The sequence below is a fragment of the Cetorhinus maximus genome, chromosome 21, assembly GCF_964194155.1.
Source record: "Cetorhinus maximus chromosome 21, sCetMax3.hap1.1, whole genome shotgun sequence".
NCBI lineage: Eukaryota > Metazoa > Chordata > Chondrichthyes > Lamniformes > Cetorhinidae > Cetorhinus > Cetorhinus maximus.
The window spans coordinates 2,916,001-2,936,024 of NC_135899.1; the positions used below are offsets into that span (position 1 = coordinate 2,916,001).

Genomic DNA, 20,024 nt, shown 5'->3' on the forward strand with positions numbered 1-20,024 from the left:
GTTTTAAAGTGTTTTCCAAAAGAAGCAAATGTGAGGTGAGAAAAAACTTTTTCACACAACAAGTAGTTAGGGGTTGGCGTGCACTGCCTGGAAGTGTTCAATTGAGGCTTTCAAGAGGGCAATGGATGATTATTTAAATAGAAACAATGTGCAGGGTTAGGGGGGAAAAGGCTGGAAATTGGCACTAAGTTAAAACGCTCAGAGAGCCAGTGCAGGCATGATGGGCCGAATGGCCTCCTCCTGCACTGTAATAATTCTGTGATTGTGATCAATTTTGAAAGCTGCCGGTGAGACCCATCTTGAGGGCTCCGTTCATTTCGGGTTGCGCTCAGGTCACTAATGCGCAGCTCAATGCAAGGAACAGACACCAAGTAAATAACATTTTGTTAATGTTCAATAACCTTGTGTGTACTTAAACCCTTCCACTCCTCTCTAAGTGGGTGGAGGTTACAGTATGTACTGAGCTGTGACTGCAGTTTAAATAAAGCTGTAAGTCAGAGTGAAGCTGGAAACAACTGGGTAAGTGACACAGGAGCATTCTTGTTATAACGTACTTGGATGGTGTTGCCACATTTATACTGGCGATCTCACAGAGCAAGGAAGTAGAGTTTCCGCACAAACCTGCTAGAAACACTGGGGGCAGTGCATAAATTTTTTTCTCCATAAGTTCATACAGAGAACAGAATTCTAAAGCTGTACAATATCTCCATCAACAAAATACAGACTCAATGGATGCATCCCCACTGTCCACCCCCACGACATTCCCACCACATCACTGAGTCATAAAGACAAGGAGGTCCCAGAGAGCGGTGAGAATGTGCAACACGCTACCAGTGGTTGATCAGAATGACATAGATACATTTAAGGGGAAAACTAGATAAGTACATCAGGGATAAAGCACTGGAAGGTTATACTGATAGAGCAAGACAAGATAGAAGGCAAGACAAGACAGAAGTAGTGTAGGAGGAGGCTCATGCTGAGCATAAACACCAGCATTGGGCAGAAATTGTGAATGGTCTGTTTCTGTGTTGTAAAATTCAATGTAGTTTGATCTCTGATCTGGGCTGAAATGTCTGGTCTATGCCCCTGGACTGTGGGCTTGGGGTGTCGGGGGGCATGGTTTAGCAGACATAAAAATGAACTGTGCTTCTCGCTACTCATTGCTCGTCAGTTTTCCTAACTGGAGGAGGCCTTCTCTTGCCCGCCGTGTTTGTGCTGGTGTTTTGCTACAACCCACCCTGGTCAAACAGCCTTGCCAACACACTCTCTGGAATCACAGATGAAGGATGGAGCTTCTATTGGGCAAGCTCACTGGCCACTAATGGGACCTCCATTTCCCACCCCCAGCGAGAATCAGCACTTGTCGGCAGAGAATTTCAGTGGGAAGATGAAACCTGACGTGGGGCCGGGGACGGGGGAGAGGGCAGCAGGAGCTGTAGGAGGCGAAGTGAGGAAAAGCACCGAATACCCATCTAAGAAGCTGCAGGTTGAACTAGTCCCTGACAAGCAATTCCCAGCTCTGGACAGATTATTCACAAGTACAGGTGCTGTATCCTCAGCATCCCATTATTGCTCTTGGTCACCTTCAAGCCTGGGTAAAAGAAAGGATAGACCTTCTCAGTGAAGGTAGCATGGAACGTGAAGAGGTGAGAAAAGAGATCCGCATCATAGAAGGAAACCCTTCCTCCTTCGTAGTCCAGGTAAACTCCAATCCGGGTGGGATTGCCCTTCACCTCAATCGCTTTCGGGTGGAATAGAAAAGCTCCAAAGTTGTCCTTCTCTCTGTATATGGTCCAGTACCCATGCTTGGGAGACTGCCGGAGGTCACCCTTGCGGTTGATAGACTCCTTAGCGATGCCCAGGCTCCAATCTTTGCCGTCCCCCACATCCACTTGCCAGTAATGCTTCCCTGACATGAAGCCATCCGAGCCCAGGATGAAGGCAGCAACGTCGAACCTCTCCGGGGTGTCAGGGACCACCTTGGGCTTCTCGCTGTACCTCACTCTGGTCGGGCCACAGAGGGAGAGGTGGGAACAGGCAGTGGCAGGGTTGAAGGTCAGATTTGAAAGACCTGTAACGATTACTCAACATTAAAACATATCAAGACAGGCAAACATGAACAAAAAATTAAAATGAGTTGCTTCTCTGCTGTCTGCTTTAACAATACCAATCTGGACATGTTTATATATAATCTAAAAGAAAGACATTTTTAGACATTTATTCAGCACCTTTCACAACTTTAGTACAAGGCAAACTGCTTTTCAGCCATTAAATACGTTCCTCATTGCACCGTAACTCGCTAAGGAAACAAAGGTGATATGAAGAGATTTTTCTTTTTGGCAGAGAATGGTTAGGATCTAGAATGCACTGTCTGAGAGTGTGGTGGAGACAGAGTCAATCGAGTGGTTAGGGTCTGGAATGCATTGCCTGAGAGTGTGGTGGAGACAGGGTCAATCGAGTGGTTAGGATCTGGAATGCACTGTCTGACAGTGTGGTGGAGACAGGGTCAATCGAGTGGTTAGGACCTGGAATGCACTGTCTGAGTGTGTGGTGGAGACAGGGTCAATCGAGTGGTTAGGATCTGGAATGCACTGTCTGAGAGTGTGGTGGAGACAGGGCCAATCGAGTGGTTAGGGTCTGGAATGCACTGCCTGAGAGTGTGGTGGAGACAGGGTCAATCGAGTGGTTAGGATCTGGAATGCACTGTCTGAGAGTGTGGTGGAGACAGGGTCAATCGAGTGGTTAGGGTCTGGAATGCACTGTCTGAGAGTGTGGTGGAGACAGGGTCAATCGAGTGGTTAGGGTCTGGAATGCACTGTCTGAGAGTGTGGTGGAGACAGGGTCAGTTGAGTGGTTAGGATCTGGAATGCACTGTCTGAGAGTGTGGTGGAGACAGGGTCAATCGAGTGGTTAGGATCTGGAATGCACTGCCTGAGAGTGTGGTGGAGACAGGGTCAATCGAGTGGTTAGGGTCTGGAATGCACTGTCTGAGAGTGTGGTGGAGACAGGGTCAATCGAGTGGTTAGGGTCTGGAATGCACTGTCTGAGAGTGTGGTGGAGACAGGGTCAGTTGAGTGGTTAGGATCTGGAATGCACTGTCTGAGAGTGTGGTGGAGACAGGGTCAGTTGAGTGGTTAGGATCTGGAATGCACTGTCTGAGAGTGTGGTGGAGACAGGGTCAATCGAGTGGTTAGGATCTGGAATGCACTGCCTGAGAGTGTGGTGGAGACAGGGTCAATCGAGTGGTTAGGGTCTGGAATGCACTGTCTGAGAGTGTGGTGGAGACAGGGTCAATTAGGACTCTGAAAAGAAAACTGGATCATCATCCGAAGAGAAAAATTTTGTAGGGCCATGGAGAAAAGGCAGCGGGGTGGATGTAGGTGAACTGCTCTTGCAGAAGATTGGCACAGACATGACAGGCCAAATAGCCTCCCTCTGTGCTGTAAATATTCTATGATTCTGTGAAGTGTAGTCACTAACATGCACACTGCTCGCTCCAACAACAGCAATGGAATAATCACCAGACTTTATGATGTTGATTGAAAGAGAAATGTTACCAAAAGCATAATTGAGAACTACCCTGTTCTTCCAAATAGTGCCCTGGATTGTTTTGTATCCCCTCCTTCCCAGCCCAAAAGGCCAGACCGTGTCACGTTCAATGTCTCATCTGAAAGACAACGCATCCAACATTGCAGCGCTCCCCCAGAACGGCACTGGCACTGCCAGCCTAGCTTGTGCTCACGGCTCTGCAGCAGAACTTGAACCCACAGCTTTGTGACGCACAGGCAGGAGTGCTACCCACTGAGCCACAGCTGAAGGGAAACTGCTCTTGTTAGAGTGCAAGCCCCAGCCAGTCTCCATTACTCTTAACTCACCCCCCCCCACCCCCCCCGCAAACAGCAGATTATCCAAACTGGGGGCAAGACAAACAAATTCAAAGCCCAGCCTCACTAGCCTTGCACTGGGTCAGGAAGCGGCCATTCAGCCCCTCGAGTCTGTTTTGCCAATCAATTGGATCATGGCTGACCTGTATCTTAACTGTGTCTAATTTTAAGGCCATGCACCCAGCCCTTGTTCTGGAGTGGCCCTGCCAGAGGAAACATCGTACCTACCCCATTTAACCCTTTAATTATCTTAAACATGTCAGTCCCTTTACAGCAGAGGCCACAGGGCAGGAACACTCACACAGATTTTCATTCTGTTAATTTCAAGAGAATTAAAATCAAGAAGGTTTTATAAAGGACAGGTGACCTGCTTCCCCAACACTGCACTCCCCGCCCCAGCCCCAGGGCTAGATGACTGCCCCAGACGATAAAGATGAAATCTACCCCATTGAGTCACCTGGGTCTAAGATCTTGAACATATTCTTCCAAGTCCAGTACTGCAGTGGACCCAGATAGTTCTCTGGCTTCACCTTCACAGATATGTTCTCCAAGGGAGGCACACAAACCTTCACTCTACAGTTTTAAAAAAAAGGTGAAAGAAAAGAAAGTTAGAACCATTTCTTTACTGGCAGTATAGTACTGGTGGCCGAAAACTTCACTGGCCCAGTAGAAAGTAAGTAGGCTAAACCAATACACCCATTGGAGATGCAACTGTTTACTAGGATGTGACTCGGGATGGAAGACGAGTTATAAGAAGAGGTTGGAAAAGCTCCGACTGTCCTCCTTGGGACAGAGGCGGCCAAGGAAGTGACCAAATGGAGGATTTCAAGATGTTGAGAGATTTTCATCGACTAGATAAAGAAACACTATTTCCCCCTGACAAGTGGGTCCATAACCAGAGGCTCTAGATTTAATATAATTGGCAAAAGGTCTAGAGAGATAGGTGAGGAGAAATGTTTTTGTATTATAAGTCACTGCACCTCAAAAGTAATGCAATGACTGCAAAACACTTTGTGACAGCCCTGAAGTTTCGAAAGGCACTTTATAAATGTAAATTTTTTCCTTCTAAATCATTTATTTGTCCTCATCACTTCTATTTGGAAAGAACGAGTGTTGTGTCTTTGTGAGGAATGTATAGTAACAGAATTGTGTGGCAGCAAGTTACATTTTAAAACCCTAGGACGTATGTCACCAGCTCCAGGTGATTTGTCAGCTTTTAGTGTTTAACATGTCTGCCACTTGCTGATTCCCCATTACAATTTCTCCTGTCCCTGCCTCTAAGGTTTACTTTTGCTAATCTCTTCCTTTTAACATAATTATAAAATAGTATATTTTAAAATATTTCTTGCTAGTTTACCCTCATATTTGATTTACTCTCTACAATTTCTTGGTCATCCTTGGCTGATTTGCAAAAGAACCTTCCCGTTTCTCAAGCTTACTACTCTTTTTGGCAACCTTGTAAACCTCTTCTTTTAACATTTAACTCATGGGATGGGAATAGAAGCACATGGGTGGATTTATTACGTTGCTTTTGAATGGGCTGCATGCTTTCAATAGTTTAACTGAGGAATCATTTTACTGAATAACAAGATTGCTAAACAAAGATTATGTAAGGTGGTATGCAGGTGTACCATTGGAAATATGTCAGCTCCATGCCATGGGCTTCCTTTCTATCCATGGCTCTCCCTCTCTCTAGCGTTCTCTCTCCCTCTCTTATTTCTCCCATGGCAGTCACTTCTAATCAAACATGTTCATTACTTTTCTTGTGAGCGGTGTTTCTTAATGAATTTTTGTAAGGGGAACGGTGGTGTAATGGTTTATGGAATGGGGACTTCAATTCTTGGGATCTTCAAAAAGTTTAAGGAACATCGGTTCAATTTAAGTGATTTTATTGCCTCGTCGATTATTTTAAATGCATTGAAATAGTTTTAATTTTAATGGGGATAGAATTCCTGCTTTTCATCAACCCTTTGTGTGATAAAGTGCTTCCGGACATCACCCACTAAACGACCTAGCTCTAGTTGTTTTTTAATATAAAGTTTTTAATATAAATTTAATCAGTTAGATTTTTGTGATGTTATTTTTCTTTTCATTGTTAGTTATTCCATTTGTGATTTTTAATGAATAATGAATTTCAAAATTAACAACATTTGAATTGAAATTATCTAGCTAGCAATGATTGTCCACTTTTCCAGTGTTGTTATTATTCCTCCAGGGATTGCATATTCATCGAGAATTATTATTTCTTTTTAAAGCACCTTTTAGAGCATCTTTCCTGACCCACTGGATATCCAAAAGCACTTTGCAGCCACTGAAGTATTTTTGAACATGACTATTGTATTGTAGGAAACACGGCAGCCAATTTGCGTACAGCAAGCTCCCACAAAATGCAATGTGATAATGAGCAAACAAAATGTCTTGGTGATGTTGACTGAGGGATAAATATTGGCAAGAACACAGGGAATGACTGCCCTGTTCAAAATACTGCCACGGGATCTTTTACATCCACCTGAGGGGGCAGGCGGGACTTTGGTTTAACGTCTCATCTGAAAGATGGCTTCTCCTGCAGTGTAGAATTCCCTCAGTATTACACGGGAGAGTCAGCTTAGGTTGTTGCACTCAAGTCCTGGAGTGGGATTTTTGAACTCAACTTGGCTACTCAGAGGAAAGCATGCTACCAGCCGAGTCACAACTGACACATTATAAATCATTTCTTGAAATATTTGTCATAACTTACCTATTGTCGTATCTTTGATCTAACTTCCCAGTCTTGACCCTCATACGGTCTTTTTTAAAATTTAAGACCCTAGTTTAGGCCTTAACCACATCACTCTCAAACTCAATATGAAATTCTATCAATATTATAATAATTTTTCCCCAGAAAATCCAAAACTATAGGTTACTAATTCACACCTTTTCAGATATAAGTACATCTAAAAATACCCTGTTTCTTAATTGGCTCCTCAAAACGTTGTCTAGAAAATGGTCTCAGATGCATTTATCCTCAAGGTTACTTTTGCCAATTTGGTTTGTCCAATTTACAAGATTGAAGTACCAGTTGTACCATTATCCTTGTTGTATGCTCCAACAATTTCCTAATTTAAACTCTGCCATAACTACAAAAACTCTTAGGGATCCTCTCTCACTACTGACCTTATCTTCCCCCTATCTGGGCTACCCCAGCCTCCTTTTCCAATTTTTCCTATCTGTTCTAAAAGTCAGGTACCTTAGAAATTATTGCATAAACGAGAAGCCAGCATATAGAAATAAAAGTTGTTGAAATCCCTGGGTCTTCTGTTCTTTACCCAAATATTGGCCTGCTTACGAGTGTACCATTGAACATGAGAGAATACCTTGTGTAAAACCCAAGCTATTTTTTCACTGCTTACAGCTGCCCCATTGACTGTGTATTCCCCATCATAACATCATCTTGTCCCCCATTGGTAGCTTTATGAAGTATCTGCATGGACAGTTAAAGAGTAAAGCAGTAAAACTATCTAACTGAACACTAATAAACCGAGACTCATTGCTTGTGGTGCTTTAACATGCAGTAGCATGGTTAGAATTCATTACCTCTTCTGTGTTTCTTTCAGATTCTGTGAAAACAAAAAAAATAGAAATTAGAGTATTATTACACAAGACCCAATTTTCCTGCAAAAGGGAAATCAAGTCAATGTGAAGGAATTTTATATCAGACATGCCATAAATTAATTCAAAAATAGGGTATGTGAATGTCACTGCCAAGGCCTATAAATTGCACCCATCCAGCTGTAACAACTGTGTGGTTTGCTAGGCCATTTCAGAAGGCAGTTGAGAGTCGACCATATTGCTGTGGATCAGGAGTCAAATATAGGCCAGACATGGTAAGGATGGCCGATTTCCTTCCCTAAAGGTATATATTAAATCAGATAGTTTTCTTTTTGTTAAAAGCAATCCATTAGTTTTCATGGTCATGTTTACTGATTCTAGCTTTTTAATTCCAGATTTATTTAAATGAGTCGAATTTAAATATCCCCCATCTAAACTCACGTCTCTGCATCATGCCTTTCGATTACTTGTCCAGTAATGTAACCACTACCCAGATTCTTTGTTCCAACACTTTGCAAGCTTCCATCTGCAGGCTAGGTGCACAGCATATATAGCACCAAAATAGGGCATTCAGCAAAAACAGCTCCATGCCAATGTTAATGCTCCACGTGAGACCCCTCCCAATGTTCTTCATTTAATCCTACCAGCATATCCTTCGATTTTTTTTCTCCCTCACTTCCTTATCTAACATCCCTCTAAATGCATCTGTGCTATTCACCTCGATGACCCTCTGCAGTGAAAAGTTCCACATTCTAGCACTCTGAATTCCCTACTGGAGTTATTAACATTCATCTTACATTTACGGTTCTGGTATCGCCCGCAAGCAGACCCAGCTCCATACTGACCTTATCAAACCCTTTCATAATCTTAGTCATCCCTCAGTCCTCTTTTTTTTTAGGGTAAGAAAGCCCCAGCCTGTTCAATTTTTTCTGATGGGTACAACATCCCAATTCACACAAAATGGCAAGGTTTCTGCAAGGTGAACTGACTAATGAAGTTCGGTCGTATTTAATGTAGACATAAAAGGCCCCAGGGGCGCCTCATCAGGTAGGGACATACATTCATGGCAGTAAAGTTAGAGATTTGAGCCCCTTTGTCTACCCAGAGTTAGCCAATATCAGCCAAGCTGTAACAGTACCTGAGGTAAGCAAAGAAACGTATGGTGTGGGAGGTGCAGGTGGAGGAGGATGCACAGGACTGTGTTACCACACCTACTCGCTGTGCTGAGGAGCAGACTGGAATCCACTGTGATGCCCATTACAGTTGAATATCTAGCTACAGAATCACAGAATACACAACACAAAAACAGACCTCTTGGCTAATCAGGAGGTCTTCTTTAGCCAGAATTCCTTGATTGGATTCTTTAGTGACCCCCCCCTACATTGTTAGCCCCTAGTTTCCAATTACCCACAAGGGTAAAGAATGGCCCCTTGTGAGAGATGGAGAGGAGATGGTTGGCACCAATGGCATTGCACTTCAGTACAACATGGTGCCAGTCTGAGTTTGCAATGACCAATGACAACCAGCTAGATAGAATCTTCCACAGTGGTGTGATAAAATGGGGACTGATTTACTAGTAGAAAGGTAATGTTGTCCTGCTGGTTTATTTCCTCCTCCATGGCCTTGATGCTGGCATCCAGTGAAGACAAATCCCTGGGAATTTGATCGATCTGCCGCTGTAACTGCGAGCTCTGTTGGTTCACCTCCTCCTTCAGGTGCTGAAGCAGAACAGACTCTTCCCTGTAAAGGAAACTGTGCAGTTCCTCAAAGCTTTTCTTGATGCTGTCCACTATATTCTGGGTTGAATTCTAGGACCAAGCAAATAAATGCAGTTAGAAAGTTTCATCTTAAAGACACACACACGCAGGCAGACAGACACACATACAGGCACAGGATTCCCAGTCAAAAACATCACCTGCTTCTAAAGTACTCCTGGCTGTGACTGACTCTCCCAAAGCTGGTGTCATTATCAGTTTCTTTAAAAATAAAAATCTTCCAACTAAATACAGGGAAGATCAAATCTATTGTCCTCAGTTCCCACCATAAACTCCATTCCCTAGCCACTGACTCCATTCCTAGGAACTGTCTGAGGCCGGACCAGACTGTTTGCAACATTGGCGTCCTATTTGACCCCCAGCTGAGCTTCCAAGCACATCTCCACTCCATTACCAAGGCTGTAAACTTCCAACTCAATAATAATCAGCCATCTTCCCACCCGCTCAACACACCTGCTGCTGAAACCCTCACCCACAATTTTGTTAATGTCAGACTCGATTATTCCAATGCTTTCCTGGCTGAACTCCCAACTTTCAATCTCCATAAACTTGAAACTCATCTAAAACTCTGATGCCCATATCCTAACTCGCAGCAAGTTCTGTTCACCCATCACCCTTGTACTCACTGACCTACATCGGCTTCTAGTCTCCAAAAAACAACTCAATTCAAAATTTCTTATCCTCATGTCCAAGTCCTTCCACCACCTCATCCTTCCACCATCACTGTCACCCCTCCAGGCCTACAACCCTGCAAGTACACCGTGTTCCTCCAACTCTAGCCTCTTGTCCATCCCCGATTTTCATCACTCACCACTAGTGGCCATGCCTTCAGCCGCCTGGACCCCACGGCTCTGGAATTCCTTCCCTCATCTTCCCGTCCTCTGTCTTATCCTTTAATTCGCTCCTCGAAGCCTACTTCTTTGACCAAATTTTGGCCCACCCATCCCCTCCTTTTAATGTCAATTTTTGTCTGGTAACACCCCTATGTATGTGTCCGTGACAACCTGGATCGTTTTACTACATTAAGGACACTATACAAATGCAGATTGTTGTTGTAGCACATGGAAAAGAACAGGATTATACTCGGCTAAAACGTTCCTCCCCTGGTCCAAGAGTCTGGTGACACTCACTGCTTTGGTTCACATTAAGAATGGCCACTTGGGTGAGACACTGGAGATCTGTTGGCAACATGAGCCTTACACCCCAGTGTATAACAGATGTAAAGCAGGGGAACATAGTGCATTTCTGCCAACAATCAATATCTCCTCTCATTATCATCCAGTTCGGTAAATTAGTCACACACAATTTAGATTTAGATAGCAGCTTCAATAAAGGAAAATGCCCTAATGGGCTTTATAGAGGACAAACAGATGTCAAGTGACAGAAGAGTTGCGAGAGATTGCTGAAAGCACAACCGAAGCATTTGTTTTTTTTTTGAGGAGAATTTAAAGGTGAAGAGCGAGATGCTGCAAGGTGGGAGGGAATTGCGAGAGGTTAGTGGCAAGTTGGCTGAAAGCTCCTATGGAGGAGTGGAGGAAGTGCGTTGTACATCTTGGAGACTAAGAGGCTGACAGGCAGAGGCTGGGACAGGACCACAGAAATCTGTAAATCATTTGGCATCTTGCGGAGACAGGAAGCTAATGGAGAGCAGTGAGTATTTGGCACAATGGACGAGTGGGTCTTACTACAGAACAGGAATAAGGCAGCAAAGATTTTGGATGCATTGGGAGCTTGTGTAGGGTGGAGCGGGTAACATGAACAAGGTAGCAGAAAGTTCAAACAAAAAAAACTCTCTGTATATGGGCATCACTGGCAAGGCACTACCTTTAGTTGCCCCCACTCCTACCGCCCCCTTCAAAAAGGTGGTGGTGAGCCATCTTCTTGAACCACTGCAGTCTGTGTGATGAAGGTGCTCCCACTATGGTGCTGAGTCGAGATTTCCAGGATCTAAACCCAATAAAGTGAAAGAACGGTGGGCAATATATGTTCGAGGCAGGGTGATGTCTGACTTGTAGTTGGGGATCTTACCATTCCCTTGCTGCTCATCTCCTATTTGGGCGTGGGGGGAGGTCAGAGATTTGGGAGGTGTTATCAAAAAGGCCTTTGCTGAATTGCTGCAGTGCATCTTGTAGACGTTACGCACTGCTCCTGCTGTACGCCTCTCTGTAGACCTGCAATCACTAATTTTTGCAATTTGATATTTTTACATTTTTTCTGCTTTGCTGTGGATTTGAACAGAACCTGTATTAAGCCTGTACTGAATTTTTGAAAGTTACTTTGTAGACATTGATTTAAAAGTAAGAGTAACTGTGCTTTGATAAAGTTAAGCAACTAATCAAACTTTTAATCGATACTGAAATTATTAACTGTGGACTTATTTTTCCCTTTCTTTCACTTGTTTTCATACTGGTCAGACCATAGACACTGCTGTTATTTTGTCTCAACTACTTTTTCTCCCCTCTTTGGCTAGATAAAAGTTGTATTTCTACTTTTTTAACAGGTATCAGTTCTTACTACACTCAATGACTCTTGAGCTACAAGCCAGGACAATGGATAACCTTGTACATGGGGTGGTCAACTATGGTATGGAGCCAGGAGATTGATTGACGAAAGGTGGGAGACACCATCAAAGAGGTGTGTAAACCTGAATATTGCGAAGTCCACAAGCTTCTCCGTGCCTGCGAGAAGAATTAGATAAGGACTCATGGTTGCCAGGCTCTTGTTTGATGGAAGTTTGGATGGAACCTCAGATGGCTGGAATGGAGCCAGAAATTGGGCTTAAAGGGGCACAGCATCCAGCATTCTGGGCTGCAGCCAGAATGGAATATTCAAACACTGAAGACTATGGAGGAAGGAACGTCTGACAGAGTGACTGACCAGAGAGTCCACTCTCATGCAAGGTTATTAATGATGTATAATCCAAGGGAAATTTTACCATTTTTGGGAGCTGTCTTGAACAGACCAATTTGGGGTTATCATTTGTGCCATAATAAAGTTCTATTTCTTCCTTTATACAAAGTGATTTTCTTCCTTTCTTTCTTCACTTTTCTTTTAATCATTTATAATTGTTTCATAAAAATTATTATATTCACACATTATTTGGTACTGAGTCACTCAAGCCTGTCAGGTCCAGTGTATGGCTTCAAGCCCAAGCAATACTCTGCAAGGGACTCTCACACCCCAACATGTCATGCATGTTTAAGGGGTCGCAATGAAGGGAACAGCTTTGTCCAGGATGGTTTCGAACTTCAGAAAAACTATTTCAAAAGGCAGCACGATATGGGGCACTAATGATTTCACTTTTATGTTTGTCTTTCATCAATGTATGCAATGGACCCCCATGTAAAATAGTGGAGGCAAAAAGCTGCACTGATTTATGAAAAAGATGGGATGCTATCAAGATGACAGTATTGGCTATTTTTGGATGGATGCGGCCAATCTTTCTTCATACACATCTGCCTCAATCATGCAGAAATTATAGACTTTTTTTCTGAATATAATACTTTGGAACAGAGTATAGGAGTAATTTGAGACAGGACATTGGGCAAGGGATGCAATCTTGAGAAGGAAAAGGTGACTTTGGACCTGTGGTTTTCAAAGCACACTACTGGGAGTTTTCCTCACCTCCTGTCTAGGTCTGTTGTAGACAAATTGCCAAAAATTGATTGCTATGATTCGGACAATTAGATTACTACTGCATCATATGACGTGGTTGAACCAGATAGGCCATGATTTTTCCTTTTATTATTATTCATTCACAGGATGTGGGCTTCACTGGCTGGGTCAGCATTTATTGCCCATCCCCAGTTGCCCTTGAGAAGGTGGTGGTGAGCTGCCTTCTTGAACCGTTGCAGTCTCTGTGGTATAGGTACACCCACAGTGCTGTTAGGAAGTTCCAGGATGTTGACCTAATGACAGTGAAGGAATGGTGATATATTTCCAAGCCAGGATGGTGAGTGGCTTGGAGGGGAACTTCCAGGTGGTGGTGTTCCCATCTATCTGCTGCCCTTGTCCTTCTAGATGGTAGTGGTCATGGGTTTGGGAGATGCTGTCGAAGGAGCCTTGGTGAATTCCTGCAGTGCATCTTGTAGATGGTTCACACTGCTGCCACTGTGCATCGGTGGTGGAGAGAATGAACGTTTGTGGATGCGGTGCCAATCAAGCGGGCTGCTTTGTCCTGGACAGCGTCAAGCTTCTAGAGTGTTGTGGGAACTGCACTCATCCAGGCAAGTGGGGAGTGTTCCATCACAATCCTGACTTGCGCCTTGTAGATGGTGGGTAGGCTTTCGGGAGTCAGGAGGGGAGTTATTCGTCGCACAATTCCTAGCCTCTGACCTGCTCTTGTAGCCACAGTATTTATATGGCTAGTCCAGTTCAGTTTTTGGCCAACGGTAACTCCCAGGATGTTGATTTCCTCACCTAGCAATTCCCATGTATCTGCCAAGTCTGCATGTCATTGCCATTACCAGTTAACTGGTTTCACCACAGGAATAAAGGAATCAAGTTTTCAACTCATGCTCAGGTTTGTTGAGAAGATATTTTAGACCAAAAATTATGAAGGGCTTAGATCAAGTCAATAAAGAGAAACTGGTTCCAAAGATCAAAGTGTTGATAACCAGAGGGCACACAACAGTCTCCTAGACTGTAAGAGTCTATGATTCTAAAAACCATTTAGAGAAATACAACTTGTATCACAAGTTCAACATAAAGAAGCAGAATCAAATTGCTGGGTAAGATCTTCTGTACGAGGCAAACTCACTCACCAAGATATCCTCCAGCAGGCCCTCGTATTTGCTTTTTGCAACATTGCGCTTTTCAATCAAGGTCTGCAGTTTGGTCATGGACTTCTGAAGTTGTGTCTAAGCAAAAGGATTAAATCAGTGCACCGACGGCATGAAGGAACAGGAAATGCAGTGGTATTACAACAAGCATTTTAAAAGTGATGTTAGTGCCAGGGAAAGGAACTCTTCCAAATTTGGACATAAGTATTAAGTGGTATATGGTCGAGAGGGAGTTGCCCTGGAGTCTTCAACATTGACTCGGGACCCCATGAATTCTCATTGCATCAGGTCAATCGTTGACATGGAAATCTCCTGCTGATTACCTACTGCTCTCCTTTGACGGATGAATCAGTACTCCTCCATATAGATCACCACTCGGAGAAAGCATTGAAGGTACTCTGGGTGGGGGACCTCAACGTCCATCACCAGGAGTGGCTGGCCGAGTCCTGAAGGACATGTCTGCCAGCCTGGGTCTGCAACAGGTGGTGATGGAACCAAGAAGAGGGGAAAACCTGCAATACAGTGGTCTCACCAACGTACTTGTTGCAGATGCAACTGTCCATGACAGTATAGGTAGGGATGACCACCGCAGTCATTGTGAAGATGAAGTCCCTTGCTTACCTTACATTGTGTTGTGTGGCACCACCACCGTGGTAAATGGGATAGATTTCAAACAGATCTAGCAGCTCAAAACTGGGCATCCATGAGGCACCGTGAGTCATAAGCAGCAGGGATGTCCTCAACCACAATCTGTAACCTCAAGGCCCAGCATATCCCTCACTCTACAATACTGGCATCTACCTGACAATGTGGAAAATCGCCCAGGTAGGTCCTGTCCACAAAGAACATGACAAATCTCAACCAGCCAATTACCGCCACAACACCACCCTCTCGATCAAAGTGATGGAAGATGCCATAGACAGTGCTACCAAACAGCACTTACACAGCAATAATCTGTTTGCTGACGCTCAGTTTGGGTTCCGCCAGTGCCACTGGGCTCCTGACCCCATTACAGAGTGGAGGAGAGAGTGGGAAAGCAGCGGAGGGCAGGCAGCAGGGAGAGGGAAAGGGATAGTTACTTTAACCCATTTTACCATCCAGGAGCAGGAACTTAATGCACGACTCAGCAGTGACGTGAATGACCTGTTAATTTGGTTTGGCAATGTTGGTTGAAGGAAGGCAATGGCCAGGACACCAGAGAATTCCAGGTTTTTCTTCAAACAGTAGTACGATCCTTTACCTCCCCCAAAACAATGACAGTCTCAATTGAAGAACTGCCCCTCCTGCAAGGCAGCGCTCTTTTGGTAGAGCACTGGTCCATCAGATTAGATTGTTTGGGTCAGTTATTTGTGCAAGACTCAAACTCCTGACTCAGAGCTGTGCCACCAGCTAAGTCAACTTGAGACTTGGCCAAATGGGCAATGTACCTGATGACTGCTGGTGTGGGCCAAACGAGTGCCAATGCGAGCTAAGACCTTTGAGTGCCAGGGGCAGGGGAGGGGAGAACTCGATGCAAACTGCTAACTGGGTGAAGGAGAAAGGGGAGTCATACTCGGTACCTTGAACTCTTCAGCAGCCTCCTGCACGTTGAGGACATCGTGATGTAAGTGCTTCCTCGAGTCCCGGCAGTCCAGGCAGATAACCTCGCAATCGGTGACACAAAAACGTTCCATTTTCCTCCGGTGCTCCGGACAGGTGTGATGACTGGGTGCATTCTCCTCCAACCGGGCGTGCTCTTTGCAGACCGTTGCCACCACGTTCGAGAGCTTGCGGTTACTCTTCAAGGTACTCGATGTACAGACATCTGAGCAAATTGCGCAAATCAACTGACCCTGCTGGTCCCAATGCTTGGTGATGCAGTTCCTGTGAACAGAGATGACCACCGTATGGATACAGAAACAATAATTCAGCTGTAGTGGTCTTTTTAATACAAAACCCTAAAATAACCATATTTAAACTAGGGCAATAGGGACATGAATAGAAAATCTTCCAGGCTTTTACATTAATGGAGGTGAAGCACCTCCCAAGGAGCCTTGTGAAACGACAGACTTGCATTTATATAGTGCCTTTCACAACTTCAGGACTTCCAAAGCTCTTTGCAGTCAATTAAGTCATTGTTGAAATGTAGGACACATGGCAGCCAATTTACACACAGCAAGTTCTCTCAAACAACAATGCCAATGTTTTACTGATGTTGGTTTAAGGGATAAATATTGGCCCAGGACACCAGGAAGTACTCCCCTACTCCTCTTAAATATTGTGCCATGGGATGTTTACTCTATCCAAGAGGGCAGACAGAGCCCAAAAGAAGGCACTTTTTTTCCTTTCGTGGGACCTGGGCATCGCTGACTAGGCAAGCATTTATTTCCCATCCCTAACTGCCCTTGAGAAAGTGGTGGTGAGCTACCTTCTTGAACTGCTGCAGTCCACATGGTGTAGGTAAATGCACAGTGCTGTTAGGGAGGGAATTCCAGGATTTTGACCCAGCGACAGTGAAGGAACTGTTTCCAAGTCAGGATGGAAATCAGGGAGGAACTTGTAGGTGGTGGTGTTCCCATGCATCTGCTGCCCTTGTCCTTCCAGGTAGTGGAGGTCACAGGTTTGGAAGATGCTGTCAAAGGAGCCTTGGTGAGGTACTGCAGTGCATCTTGCAGATGGTACATACCGCTTCCAATGTGCATTGGTGGCAGGGGGAGTGAATGTTTATGTTGGTGGAAGATGTGCCAATCAAGCAGGTTGCTTTGTGTTGGGTAAGTATCAAGCTTCTTGAGTGTTGGAGCTGCACTCATCCAGGCAAGTGGACAGTATTCCATCACACTCCTGACCTCTGGCAGGGCAATATTCACTCATTACTGCACTCAAGTATCAGCCTGGATTGGTGCTCACCCATGACCTTCAGAGGGGAGAGTACTATCATTAAGCCACAGCTGACAATTATGCAACTTAAACGTAACGTCTAAACCCTGGTTTTCACTGATGTGCTTTACCATGAGCTGTGAATGCCAACATGCCTCAGAGAAAGAAGGACTTCCATTTTATAGCACCTTTCACTACCTCAGCAGATGCCAAATTACTTCACAGCCAATGAATTACTATTTGGGAACCTCTGCAGCCAATTTGTGTACAGCAAGCTCCCCGAAACTGCAATCAGACAATGAACAGATAATTTTCTTTTGTGATTTTGATTGAGGAATAAATACTGGCCAAACCTGGGTAACTACTCCAGTCTTCTACAAAATAGGGCCATGAGATTGTTTACTTCCACTTGAGGGGGCAGGCTGGGCCTCAGTTTAACATCTCATCCAAAAGATGGCACCTCCAAAAGTGCAGCTCTAAGGAGTGCCAGCCGAGATTTTTGTGCTCAAGTCGCGCGAGTGAGACTTGAACCTAACATCTTTTGACTCAAAGCGAGAACAGTACCAACTGAGCCATGATTGACACTAAATAAGAGAACCATACAAAGAAACGTCCATTCCAAATTCCGGGCACACACAATTTCCACAGGATTAGGGAAGAAACACAAGGACAAATAGTTAAGAGCGGCTGAGGCTTCATGAGCCCGCTGCTCGGGGCGACACATGAACCACATCCCGCAGTTTGGATGCCACAGACTTCTATTAACTATTAGGGTGATGTAGCCTTGCAGTACTTGCCAAAATGCTATCGGGGTTATGCATTATCAATGCAGCCTTTCCCACTGTTCAGATTTATGCTCCAAAATACCTTCATTTATATTCAACACTAAAGTAGTTTGTACATCAATCAGCAAATGAAAACAGCACTTAACTTTTACTAGTAGCTTTCAAATGTCTGACGAGAGACTGTTTTACAATACAAAAACTTCATGATCACTTTTACTGGACCACAGATTTTCAAAAATTCTTATTTCCAGATTTTCTTAAACGGAGGTTAAATTCTCAAACAGCCATGGAGGCTGTCAACTCTCATTCTCTGGACTATTAGTTCAGTAATGTCACCACTACATGTTCCTTTGATACCAAGCAACATTAGTGCACCACCTGTTAGTTTGTAACAAAATAAAATCTGAAGTTCCTAGTATGGGAGTGCTGCAGATTTGGGGGAAACTTTTTCAAACGAGACTTTAAACTGATGCAAGCCCTGTCAGCTCACCCAGATAGACAAACAATCCCATGGTTTTGAAGAAGACCAGTCGAGTTCTTCCCACTTCTGGGTCTATATATAGCCCTCAGCAAATATTGCTCTCAGCAGGAGCTTGCTGTGTGCAAATTGGCAGCCACACTTCCCACATTACAACAGTGGCTACATTTTAAAAAGCACATAATTCACTGTGGAGCACTATGGGACATCCTGAGATTGTGGAAGCAGTATAAATGCAAGACTTTCTTTATATTTTGCAATAACCTGGCAGCTGTTGTGATCATTTTCTGGCACAAGCCCAAATGCGTAAAAGCTTTGTTGATTTCAATTTCACAATTGGCCAAAATGGAATTTGAACTCACTACCTCTGCACTGCTAATCCAGGACCAAATGCCTGCCTAATTTCAAATCCCTCTTCAGATCCAACATCTAAATCAAGCCCGACCACATTCCCCCCACCTCCTCCTCCTCCCCCTCCCCTCCCCAGCCCGACGACAGCCCGCCCCTCCCCTCCCCAGCCCGACGACACCCCGCCCCTCCCCTCCCCAGCCCGACGACACCCCGCCCCTCCCCTCCCCAGCCCGACGACACCCGGCCCCTCCCCTCCCCAGCCCGACGACAGCCCGCCCCTCCCCTCCCCAGCCCGACGACACCCTGCCCCTCCCCTCCCCAGCCCGACGACACCCTCCCTCCAAGCCCGACGACACCCCCCTCCCCTCCAAGCCCAGTGATCATCTCCACACCCCCAACGCCCCTCCTTCTACACTATCACTTACTCTATGACCCTCCCTCCAAGCCCAATGAACAGCAGCCCCCCCCACCCCCCCAACACTCTCCGGCCCGAGCTCAACGACCCGACCCCCACCAGCCCAAAGCTCAAAGCTTCCCCACTGCTTGTCAATTGACCAGATCCACCACCTTCCTCGAGCCGACCCTGTGGCTGCCGGGCTTGAAAGTACCAGGCAAGTACCGGCAGAAGTAATGCTCGCACTGCAGCTCCACGGGGTCGGTGAAGATCGCCAGGCAAAGTGGACACGTCAAGTCCAGGACCAGTTGTGACAAACCCTCCGCCATCTTAGCACCAGCCTTAGACCGCAGCAGCGTCAGTAGCAGCCAATCAGAGCAGAGGCTGGACGTCTCAGACTGTCGGCTCCCGCGAGCAACCAATCAGGGCGCCGAGAAAAGGTATCGACCTATCAAGGCGCCGAGGCGGGGCACACGCAAACCAATCAATGCGCCAATCGGGCCGGCCGGTGTCAGAAGCAGCAGCCAATCACAGCTCCAGGCATTGGCCGGACGTCACAGACGGCAAGGACCCACGTGCAACCAATCAGGGTGCAGGGGAGGGGGGGGAACGGGAAACTCTCATGCAATCAGGGCGCCAAGGCGGGACACAAGCAAACCAATCGCTGCCACACAACAACCGTCCCAATCATGCCGTCCAACCGACCGCCGAAAACCCTCAAGTCTCTGATCAAGGCCGCGACAGCCATCCACAGATTCTGGCCGAGCCGCCACTCCAGGACACCAATCGGTTTGTCAACCAACAGCCAGGGCTTCCACTCTGTCAGCTCGGTCCGTAAGCCCGGTCGCGCCATGCGTAAGTGCTCCAGGCGGGCCAATCAGAACATCGATTGGGACTCCATGTCCAGCCACGTGGTGGTTCAGCCAATCAACGGCGCGGGGAGAAGCGGAAGTGCCGAAGGGTGGCACCAGGAAGTGGGAAGAGGAGGTCAAAGAACGGCTGGCCGTGAGCCTGAATAGCCTATCACAGTACTCCGTTTGCAGATTGACAGGCCAAGCTCTTCCGGCTCTTTAACTCACCTGTGCAGTCGGTCAAGGAACTTAACTGTTTCATTCCAAATAAAGTGAATGAT

The 20,024-nt window shown here is 45.5% G+C and overlaps 1 protein-coding gene across 1 annotated transcript; it reads right to left on the reverse strand.

The window, feature by feature from the left end:
• Positions 1-877: 877 nt before the first annotated feature.
• Positions 878-20,024, reverse strand: LOC144695561 (zinc-binding protein A33-like). The gene is made up of 7 exons (XM_078566440.1): positions 19,118-20,024; positions 15,588-15,891; positions 14,011-14,106; positions 9,047-9,280; positions 7,458-7,480; positions 4,342-4,457; positions 878-2,071 (listed from the first exon to the last, which is right to left on the reverse strand). The coding sequence occupies exons 1-7, from the start codon at positions 19,219-19,221 to the stop codon at positions 1,533-1,535; spliced, it is 1,416 nt and encodes a 471-aa protein (XP_078422566.1). The 5' UTR covers positions 19,222-20,024; the 3' UTR covers positions 878-1,532.

What these genes read in the sequence shown, in the direction of transcription:
- LOC144695561 (XM_078566440.1), bottom strand. Translation starts at nt 19,221, where the DNA reads ATGGCGGAGGGTTTGTCACAACTGGTCCTGGACTTGACGTGTCCACTT. An exon ending in TGCGAGCATTACTTCTGCCG is followed by an intron (nt 15,892 to 19,117) that starts GTACTTGCCTGG and finishes CTCTGTTCACAG; the next exon opens with GAACTGCATCACCAAGCATT. An exon ending in GTTCAAGATCTTAGACCCAG is followed by an intron (nt 2,072 to 4,341) that starts GTGACTCAATGG and finishes TAATCGTTACAG; the next exon opens with GTCTTTCAAATCTGACCTTC.